This window comes from Tasmannia lanceolata, unplaced genomic scaffold (assembly GCF_043159265.1).
Source record: "Tasmannia lanceolata isolate RefF3 unplaced genomic scaffold, GAP_Taslan_0.1 ptg000029l, whole genome shotgun sequence".
Taxonomy (NCBI): Eukaryota; Viridiplantae; Streptophyta; class Magnoliopsida; order Canellales; family Winteraceae; genus Tasmannia; species Tasmannia lanceolata.
The window spans coordinates 6,871,206-6,882,832 of record NW_027518706.1 but is presented as its reverse complement, the minus strand read 5'-3'; the positions used below and the strand labels follow the sequence as shown (position 1 = coordinate 6,882,832).

The 11,627-nt window shown below is 37.5% G+C and overlaps 2 protein-coding genes across 2 annotated transcripts; both read left to right on the top strand.

Moving 5' to 3' along the window:
* Nucleotides 1–3,100: 3,100 nt before the first annotated feature.
* LOC143858989 (LRR receptor-like serine/threonine-protein kinase EFR) lies at nt 3,101–4,498 on the top strand. The gene has a single exon (XM_077369670.1). The coding sequence runs from the start codon at nt 3,101–3,103 to the stop codon at nt 4,496–4,498; it is 1,398 nt and encodes a 465-aa protein (XP_077225785.1).
* LOC143859093 (putative LRR receptor-like serine/threonine-protein kinase At3g47570) lies at nt 4,017–9,826 on the top strand. Its single transcript, XM_077369775.1, has 2 exons — nt 4,017–5,770; nt 9,243–9,826. Exons 1-2 carry the CDS (start codon nt 4,711–4,713, stop codon nt 9,638–9,640), a joined length of 1,458 nt encoding a protein of 485 aa, XP_077225890.1. The 5' UTR covers nt 4,017–4,710; the 3' UTR covers nt 9,641–9,826.
* Nucleotides 9,827–11,627: the final 1,801 nt, after the last annotated feature.

The window sequence follows — 11,627 nt, the reverse complement described above, 5'->3', positions numbered from 1 at the left end:
CCCTCTTCTGAATCCCATATTCTACCCCTTAAATTGAATTTTGAAAAGTCTTCTTAGCTTGGCATGCCCGCACATCCTCCACACACACATGAGCTCACCACACTAGTCATGCTGACCGGTCACACTGGAAATTCTCGACCGAAGCCAACACATTGGCAAAACGAGGGGTATCTATCTATAGTAGTACAATATTGCACTACCCCTGTTAAAGACTTTGGTCCTGTTCGTTTTGGATTTTGAGAATTGAATTTTAGCTCAAAATATAATCAGTTTTTGGACTAAAAACTGATTCTCAAAATCCAAAACGAACAGGGACTTAACTAGTAACTCCAATGCCTAGACTCCTTGCCTTGCGACCCGTTTTCTGACACATATGCAAACTCTCGTTCACTACAAATGGTTAGTCATGGAATTCTCTAAGCCCATTTATGTCTTGGATTTTGAGTCCAAAACTGAACATTGGAGTAAAAAAATAAACACAATTTGAGTCCAATAATCAGATTTGGGCTCAAAATTTTTGGAGTGAAATTAGGGGTCAAGAAATTTATTTGTAGGTGTGGCTTTTGTGGACCCCCTCGAGGGGAAAAAAATCAAATCGTAGACTTGGAAATTAGGAGGCCAAATTCCACAAAACAGGAGAAAGACGCTACAAGAATAGCCATACAGTTCACAAATTTATTTGTAAGGTGTGGCTTTCTTGGACCCCTTGAAAGGGGAAAAAACCAAATTGTAGACTTGGAAGTTTTGGATTCCAAATTCCACATAAAAGGACCATGAAGATGCCCTACACTAATTGCCTTTCAGCTCATGTACAGGAAATTTTTTGTAGTGGAATTATGATTACAAAAAATTTCTTTGTAAGGTGAGCCTTTTGTGGACCACTGCGAAGGGAAAAAATCAAATCATAGACTTGGAAATTAGGAGTGGACCACATCGAAGGGAAAAAAACCAAATCGGAGACATGAAAATTAGGAGTCCAAATTCCACAAGACCAAAATTACTCGAGTTATCGTGCTAGAGAGCTGATTGTACTAGCGCAGTTGGCACCATTTTGTCGGATAGAAAACCGAACAGTCTGTCTACCAACTTAGAAAAAATCTTGCTAGAGGACTGAAAGGGCCTCATCACTTTAGAAATTTGGCGAGCTACCATTTATGACAACTCATGGGAATTCCACTCCATATGCTTCCTAAGGGTGGCTTCCACCTCCTGAAATGGCATAGGCGCATCAGGGCTTCGTCCACATGAGGGAGACTGTCTGGTAGGCATAGCGTTATTTAGATTTTCCTCTAGCAAAGGATTTTCCCAATTAGAAGTCACTTTATCATGTGTATCAAAACTATTGGAAACATTAGAGTCACTCGAATTCCGGGAAACACTGGCCCGTAGTTTTACATCATGTACTGTGAGCCATTTAAATGCTATCCAATGCGCCATGTCCCACAGTGCGTGCCAAAAAGAGTGGTGGCATTCGATCGGTATGTAGGGGCGCTTCTGCATGGTCGGTCAGTGTGACCATCTGATGTTGGTGTGTGCGTGTGGAGCGTGTGAGAATGTGTGCGGGTTCCTCTGTACTTACACATATGGAAAGGACTTTTCAGGTGTACTCGTGACGTCTAAACGTAGAGACTCTTAGGATCAGCAGATCGTTGGACTCAAGCTAAACGACAAAGGACACACAGACTGAACACTAGTGCAAGAGATAGTTTAATTAAAGAGATAGACTCACTTGAGAAGATGAATTTATTGCTAACTTAATCCAAGTATAGCTACAGTTACGAAAAGTAGAGGGTACAAGTGCTTAAAAGAAAAGATAAAATGGTAAAAACATGTTTGGATTTGGTTTTGTGACCTCTTCCATGGAGACAAACATTTCCATATATAGCTTTATTCTGGTAACCGTTCTTCATTACCCCACGTTCTCTTGGAGGGAACTTTTTTTATATCTACCCATGATGGGTTCCCTTATTCTCAGGTCCTCCATTGTCCAGGTGGTTATCATCCGCCTTCTCACGATTGGCAAATGTAATGCCACATCCTTGAATCAGACAAACCGGATGTTACTCTTAGTATTTCGGTCCCATTTGAATTTTAAGTTTGAACACACACTATAGGCACAGTCCTCCACGCGCCCAATAAATGTCAGCATGGCATATACTTTGTTGACCAAACTACAAATGGTTAGTCATGAAAATTTTCTAAGCTCGTTTTTGTTTTGGATTTTGTGAATCGATTTTGAGGCCAAAACAGATCATTGGACTCAAAACTAAACACAATTTGCATCCAATAATCAGTTTTGAAATCAAAATTGATTCTAAAAATCCAAAACAAAGAGGGCCAAAAGCTTTGAGCGAGCCGTGTTATTTAATCTAAAGACCTAATAAATAAACTGATGAAATCAAGTCAATTGATGGCCGACACAATCCAAGTGACTAGTCCCAATCACCATACGTAAAGTGAGCAATAATTTTTCCTCCTCACAAAAAAAGTCGATGTAATGTATAGTAATTAGGAGTCAAGAAATTAGGTGAGGCTACGTTAGATAAAATGTAATTGGCAGTCAATGCATCTTCATTTCTTTCCATATAAAGGCCAAGTGAGATAAAATGAAATTGGGAGATAAAAAAATGACCAAGGTGATAATTCCAGGTAGAGCCAATGAGGAGATTTAGCCACACCCTCAAATTGTAGACTTGGAAGTTTTGGAGTCCAAATTCCACATAACAAGACCATTAAAAGATGCTCTACACTAATTGCCTTTCAGCTCATGTACAGGAAATTTTTTGGAGTGGAATTATGATTACAAAAGTTTCTTTGTAAGGGTGAGCCTTTAGTGGACCATTTCGAAGGGAAAAAAATCAAATGGAAGACTTGGAAATTAGGAGTGGGCCACATCGAAGGGAAAAAAACCAAATCGTAGACATGGAAATTAGGAGTCCAAATTCCACATGACCAAAATTACTCGAGTTAAGAAGATAAAGAAAGATGAAATTGGCAGTAAATGCACCATCATTTCTTTCTATATAAAGGTCTAGTGAGATGAAATAAAATTGGGAGACAAGAAAAAATCTTGTATTTGTTCAGCAGAAGAAGAGCTTCAATGAGGATGGAGCTACCAGGTATGAGTTTTCTTAGTGTGCTTTGGTCATTTATCTTCTCTGTAAATCTCTTCCTTGCCATGAACGTAGTACATTCGAATTCTGCAACCACCACCACGTTACTAGGAAACGAAACTGGTCTAATGGCTCTGTTCGCTTTTAAGGATCGGATAAGAAGTGATCCTCTTAGAGCCTTATCATCATGGAACCATACTCTTCATTTCTGCCAGTGGAATGGAGTCACATGCGGTCGGAGGCATCAAAGGGTCACTGTATTGAACCTTAGTGGGCAGAACTTGGTGGGTACTCTATCTCCTGCCATATCCAACCTCACCTTTCTTAGGGAAATCCACCTCCAAGAAAACAGCTTCAATGGCCAAATACCCCAAGATATTGGCCGTCTATTTAGACTGAGATATCTTACTATGAGCCATAATCCATTGGGAGGGGAAATTCCATCCAATCTCACCCACTGTAGGGACCTTCAAACCATCGGTTTGAGTTACAATGAGTTGACAGGGAAAATTCCAATCCAACTTAGCACTCTACCGAAGCTATCGTCGTTGTTTCTTCGTCATAATAATCTTACAGGCAGCATTCCACCTCAACTAGGGAACGTTTCATCTCTCATTTATCTCTCTTTGGTGGGACACATCCCAGATGACCTGGCCCGAATTAAAAAGTTGAAATGGATCGTCCTTTCTGCAAATTTATTATCTGGTACGGTCCCTTCCTCTTTTTATAATAATCTCTCGTTTCTTGTGACCTTTGACGTGACAGAAAACCAGTTACATGGAACCCCTCCACCCAACATCGGATTCTCTCTTCCTAATCTCCAACATCTACTTTTAGGAAGCAATCAATTTACCGGACACATTCCTGTTTCATTATCCAATGTTTCAAGTCTTGAATGGTTTGACATGGGAGAGAACCAATTTAGCGGACCGGTGCCTGAAAATATTGGATGGGCAAAGAATCTTCTCATATTTGACTTGAGCTATAATTACCTAGGCCTCGGTAGAGCTGATGACTTGAAATTTATCACTTCTTTGACCAACTGTAGTAATCTAAATTGGTTGTGCATACAGAGAAATCATTTTGCTGGCCGATTTCCCAACTTCATAACCAATCTCTCAACTCACCTTTATAGGTTGGAAATAGGACAAAACCAAATTTCTGGCAACATCCCTAGTCATATCGGGAATCTCTTCAACTTACAATATTTGGTTATATATTCAACCTTCATCACGGGTTCTATTCCCACTTCAATTGGGATGCTCCAGAACTTACAACAACTCTACTTGGAAAATAATAGTTTGTCCGGGAAAATCCCATACAATATTGGAAATATTACTCAATTGACCCAGCTTTATCTCTTGCAAACTGTACAAAACTTTTAGAATTGAGCCTTTCTCGAAATAACCTTCGTGGTACGATACCAAAACAAATTATTGGCCTTTCTTCGCTATCAATACGACTCTCTCTGGCTCAAAATTTTTTTACTGGCTCCCTCCCATCAGAAGTGGGTAACTTGAAAATTCTAGAGGTATTGGTTGTTTATGAGAACAAATTGGCAGGTGAAATCCCAAGCACTCTTGCAAATTGTAAGAGCATGCGACAACTTTATATGGGGGGTAATGCCTTCCGGGGAGATATTTCGTCAGTTTTTACTACATTAACATCCATTGAAGTCCTTGATCTTTCACACAATAACTTCTCAGGGAAGATTCCAAAATATCTAGAGGGGTTTAAGTTTCTACAGTATCTAAACTTGTCTTTCAATAATTTTGAGGGTGAAGAACCAAAACAAGGGGTCTTTGGAAATGTCAGTGCAATTTCAGTCGTGGGAAATGATAATCTTTGTGGTGGTATCCCAGAATTAAAGTTGCCTGCATGCCCAGTGCTAGCTAATGACAGACGAGGAAAAGCCCACGTTTCGAAAGTAATCATACTAGTAGCAAGTGCAGTTGTATGTTTGATTTTCTTATTGTGTGTCCCTACTTCTCTTTACTGGATAAGAAAGTCAAGCAAGAAACCATCCTCCATATCTTCTATGGAGGGTCGCCATTTAAAGGTTTCTTATGCAAAGATCTTTAAGGCAACAGATGGGTTCTCTTCAGAAAATTTGATAGGCACGAGTAGTTATGGATCAGTGTATAAGGGAATCCTCAGTCGCATTGAAAATGTTGTTGCTGTCAAAGTACTCAACCTTCACTTAAGGGGAGCTTCAAAGAGTTTCATAGCTGAATGCAACGCATTGAGAAACATTCGTCATCGAAATCTTGTGAAGATCTTAACTTCTTGTTCAAGCATCGATTTTGGAGGTAATGATTTCAAAGCCCTAGTGCTTGAGTTCATGCCAAATGGGAGTCTAGAGAAGTGGTTGCATTCAAAATTAGACGGGCAACATCAATTAGGAAATTTAAACTTCATTAAGAGATTAAACATAGCAATTGGCATAGCTTCTGCGCTGGATTATCTTCACCATCATTGCCATACACCGATTGTTCATTGTGATCTCAAGCCAAGCAACATTTTTTTGGATGAAGACATGAATGCTCATTTGGGTGATTTTGGGTTAGCCAAGTTTTATCCAAGAATCATTCAGAGCTCATCTGAAGATCAAAGCAGCACAACTGGATTAAAGGGAACTATTGGGTACATTGCTCTAGGTAATAATTTTATCAATTTTCGTCATCCAGTCAATTCTCAGTGAGTTTCATAAAATATTTCTCACTTATTAGGTATATAATGTAGCGCAACAAAGGCTAAATTTGCATCTTGAACCAAAAAAATTACTTGATAGCATTTCTATATTTATTGACAGAGTATATAGGAATGTTATTTTACATCAAGTGGTCCTGTACATACCTATGACCATGATTTCTTTATGCAAAATAGTTGTGTAGAAAATGCCAATCATGCAAATGGTTTAAGAGTTATAATTTCAGAAAAATTCGGAGAAGTAATTATTCAATTATTCTATAAAGTCTCTAGTACTATTAGAAAATGATGAGAAATTTTATAAATAAATTTCCAAAAAAACCCATGACTAATGTTTCTCAACAAAAAATAACCCTAAGATTTGGGTAATTACTAATATCACTATTAATTGTCTAAAATACTTTTTAACATATCATACCCTTTGTAAAGCATGGCCTATTCGTTTAGATGAGCATGTATTAGAACGTGGCATCACCATAGAGTTACATTTAATATGAACTAATATGTGTTACGTAAAATAATAGCATATTCATATTATAAAATGATTGATTATAAGTTTAATTTTATTGCCTTCTATTTTTTGGGTCTTTAGTGTGGCTAACGAAAATGCTTATGTTGATACCTCATTTTGTGTGTCATACAACCTACTGCGACCCAACACTCTAATGATGAATCTATTCGTGCTTCTTAAATGAGCTAGAGCAGTAAAACACCCCACCCCGAAGACCCATGAGAGAAAGTATATTCCAATGAAAGAAGAAAAAGTACCATGAAAAGTGCCTTTTTTTCAAAAGTATCCAACTTTTCAAAAAGGACCAAAACGCCCTGGAGTTGGCCAATCGGACGAGCCCCTATTTGATTGGATCCCACTACCGCTGGGCGTCATTGCCACTGCCTGACACCATGTGTGCAACCCCGTTGCCGTTTCAAAGATTGGGTGAACCATTTGCCAAGATTGTCTAGAGCTGGATGATCAGCAACCACCCTTGAACAAAGATATAACACTCTGAGGAGTGTGAAAAAGCCGAACATTTAGCAACCACTCATCCACGAAGGTTTTGTTGGGTATATAGCATAACCCTATATATCTTCTAATATAAGCCCAATAAGATAATGGACCGGTGTAGTGGGCCTACATGGGCTAGAGTCCATTAACCAGTCAATAACCCTAATGTATTTCTACATATAGGGGCTGGAGGTAGCAGTCTAGGTATTCCAAACAAGATATCGAGGGTGTAATGCTTCAAGCTAGCTTGCTTGACTTTAACAGGTATAACACCCTGTCTCCACTTGCATTTGTAGATTTTGTGGTTTCTACATTTGTAAAATTTGTGGTTACTGCATTAATTGTGGAGATTTTAGACTTACTAAGATTATTGGAGCCAAGGATTGAGCATCGTAGGAGGTTGGCTAATGAGGCGGCGGATATTCTAGCAATGGAAGGAGTCCTTAGGGAGTCCATGTTAGTGGTGTCGCCAGTTATCTCACCTATCTAACAGGCTTTGTAATGGGTATGCAGACCACTTTTATGTATCATTTGTGGGACATCTTTTCCCCACCCAATACTTTTGAATATTAATGCAATGTCAATTTTCAAAAAAAAAAAAACATAGAGTAAGGTAGTTGTTTTCATTCCATTGATTCGGACAAAGGGTGGGGGTCAACTAGCCACTTTCAAGGGTGGGGGTCAACTAGCCACTTTCTGGCATCAGCCTCACAAGGATTTATAGATTAATGACCACCGCCAAAGATCCCAATTGGCGCATCACAAGTTGACTCTACTCCATCTGCTGAAGGTGGACACACATCCCTCTAGACGTCAGTGGAGGATGGTTCCCACACTTAGAACCCTTGCTTTCTTTCTAATAAATAGTTGTTTCTATTAATCCCTAGTCAATCATTTCAACTTTTGGTGATTTTTTTCAAAGAAAAGTGGTATGGAAGAAAGACGAATTAGGTTCTCCGAAAGAGCTTGAGCACATGACAAGCGACACTTTCCTAGTCTGGTTAGATGGTTCTAGACTGAGTCATGGTCGGGACTCAGGGCCCATAATCACTAAATTTAAGGTGTTTGATAAATATAGGTCAAGGAGTTTTCTAATAATTACTAATAATAAATACGAGACTTTTGGATTAATGTTGTGACTGAAATTGTGTTTCCCTTAGAAAGGAAGGTAAAATGATGCCATTTCCCTTTTCGAGAAACGTTTGGTTGGCGTGCACTATTCATTCTACTTCCTTGTGTTTAATGGATTTTTCAACAATTGCCTTTTAAGTTGCCTCTCCCAAGCAAGGTTTAAATTTCGACCGAAATTTCGGGTTTCAGTCGAGAACAAAATCGAAATTGGTTGAAATCGAAACGTTACAAAATTTCGATCGAAATTTTGTTTTCCCTTAAATTTCAGGCTGAAATTTAAGGGATATATCCAAAAAATCCTTTTTTATTTATTATTTAATATTATCCAGAAATTTCAGCCGAAATTACCGAAATTTCTGTAGAAATTTGGTTTCTGTGAAGATCAAAACGCATTCCTAAACCGAAATTTAAAACCTTGCTCCCAAGTCAACATGAAAGTGAAATTAAAGATTCGACATTTACAACTATTTTGTTTGTACTTAGAAAATGACATCATTTCACTTTCCTTCTACTTCTACTTATTTTTTACCTTATAAGTAGTATGAAGTTTAATTGGATCTACTTTTGTAGTGCTTTTGCATGTTCAATCACTGATACTTTGTTGGTTTCAGATGAAGAAATCATGTTGAGAAATTATCATGGTCCAAAATTGGCTAGCGGTTTTGAGGGATACATAGTGGAATGCTATTCGTAACTTACATGACTTGATTGGCCAAAACCCATGTTATAAGGATTCTTCTAAATGGGTGAAGTATCAGTGCGGGACACGTATGTCTCAAATTGCAAGAGTCTTTAAGACAGTTCTAGATCTGTTTTATCCCTTTTTTGTTTTTTGTTTTTGGATGCAACTGCCACAACTTTATAATGATCACACATTTTGAATTTTACCCATCCTATTAGTGATTTTCTTAAAAGAGAAATAAAACATTATATCTGCTTAACTTATTAAAATTTACTGATTTCAAGGTTTACTGAATTCGACACTATATATCCATGTGAGATTCTGACACTCGTACCTATACTAATGCAACATAGGACATAACTTCTATATTTTCTTTCATTGTGCTAAATCGTTTCTTATGTATTTCTCTAAAAATTCTAGACTCTTTCCATGCAACTTAGGTTTCTAAATGTGAAGAGATCATTCAATTATCTATCATTTCTTTGATAAAATTTTCACATTTTTTTTTCAAAATCCAACCTCATATTTATTTTTTTATTTCTAATTGGTATCTTATATCCTTTATTACATCAAAAAGTGTAAAACATGTGTGGAATTGCAGAATATGGGGCAGGTGGTCATGTGTCCAAAGCCGGAGATGTGTATAGCTATGGGATTCTTTTATTGGAGATATTCACTGGAAAGCGCCCCACAGATGACATGTTTAAGGATGGCCTAAGTCTTTACAAATTTGTCCAATTGTCTTTTCCTGATCGAGTGATGGAGATTCTGGATCCATTAATTCTTTTAGAAGATTCTGAAGAAAGAGCTACAAATATTGCTGAGAATTACAATGATAAGATACATCGTTTGCGAGAGTGTTTAGTATCTTTAGTGAGGATTGGAGTGGTGTGTTCTGCAGAATCTCCGAGAGAACGAATGGAGATGGGAGATGTTGTAAAGGAAATGTGTTCTATTAGAAACATATATCTTGGTGCTGGGATCCACAGAGAATTATGAAATTAACTGCTACATCCGCTTTTGTTTCCCATTGGACAAAGATTACTATCTTACATGTGGTTTCTTCTATGTGTTTGTAAGTTAATGTTATATTATATATGATTTGGTTAGTGGTGCCACTTGCAGGTAGTGCTTTTTTCTCATATCTATATTTTATCCAACTATTAATACAAAATTATTATCAAATCTTGAGTGTGAAGGTTTCCATTACACTACATTGATCGTTCCATCATGAATTACAAATAACATCACAAAGGATCTTTTGATCATATGGGAGATTTATGGAAGATGATTACCAGGCCATTAATTAAATCAAGGTAGCTTTGAAGAACCATGTTGGAAATGAAAGATAAGTTTGTTGAAGAAGACTTTATTCTTCATTCTCCTTTTTTCTCCTTTCATTTGAATTTGTATGTGATGAATGTGTTTCTTCACATTCAGTCTTAGAAAAACCCTCTCTCCAAGTTTGTGTGGAGTGAGATAGGCCTACTTTGATGAGAAACACTATCTCCTTTATTTTCTCCTTTTATTTCTCCTTTGAATCTTTTAGGTTTTGTTTTCCTTTCTCTTTGATTTTTCCTTCCTTTAGGTGACCCCCTGATTTTTTCTGTTATTGAACTCATCATGCACAAACCAATTAAACCTGAGGAATAAAGGGGGTTTTATATTACTCCATGATGTGTAATATAAAACCAGTTTTAGGATGACTAAAGCTTAGAACTACTGTCCTAAAAGATCGGTGAAGAATACCCTGTTTTAGGAAGGATGAATGATACAACACCACCTTCTAGTCTACTCTAATCACATGAAAATAAGAAGAAAAAAATTTCCAATCCAATCCATTGAGGGTGATTCATTGAGATTTGAGGTTTCAGATTTGAGATTTGAGGTTGGTGGGTTCTCTGTCAAACAGTAAGAGAAGTAAAAACAAAAAGTAAGTAACAAAAGACAAAAGCCATTTATAGTTTGTTTTGCCTCTCTTTCCCACTTCCATTCCCATTTTCATGATAGTGTTTTGACAAAAACAAAAGCTCTTCAATTGGAGTTTGACACTATTTTTTTAGGTGTGTTTCTATATTCAAATCCTTATCAGGAATCCTAAGGAACTTACCTCCTTAAGACAGAAAACACTTCCTTCCATGCCTTCCATTTCTTTCTGGTTGAGCTTTTTTAATTTATTTTTTAGTCCAATTTTCAGCTTTGGACTCAAAATCCAAAACATAAATGGGCTTAGAAAATTCCATGATTAACCATTTGTAGTGAACGAGAGTTCGCATACGTGTCAAAAAACGGGCCACAAGGAGTCTGGCTATTGAGTTACTAGTTGAGTCTCTCTTCGTTTTGGATTTTGAGAATCAGTTTTTAGTAAAAGCAATTCTCAAAATCCAAAACGGACAGGAGTTGATGATGCCGAAATCTGACCCTTGATCCAAGGGTTAGTAGAGCTCCAATCTGTGATATCCAACGCTCACAGAAAAATTGTTAGGGTCCCGGAGCTTTATCTCCACGAAGCCACTCTCACGCTCAAGTCAGAAATCGGTACCACAGTTAAAGCCAAATGACGGGACAAAACACAGCCCTCCCCCCCCCCAAACACACACACACAAAGAGAATGGTAGATCGAAAAAAGTGGGGCACACCTTTGGTTGTATTTGATGAAGTAATGGTTTAACGAATTATGGATAAGAAATAAATATTAAATTTGCACGGGTTCTTATGAATGAGTGCACTACGTATGTCAAACATGTGTCGGATTCCAATACTGCAAACTGCTAAATTTCTTTCATCATTTTCTCCTTAATACTACTACCACACCTTTTTTTCAGCAAGGGATCCCGTTTTGGTAACAACCCTCTTATAGATTGCAAGAAAAACATTTCTGACTGAAATTTTTTCTTCAGAATATTCTTTCTTTCTATGATTTAAAGGGGAAGTGATATGAGTGTAGTTAAAATTTTAAAGGGAACTCATCTTTTCACGTGTCAAA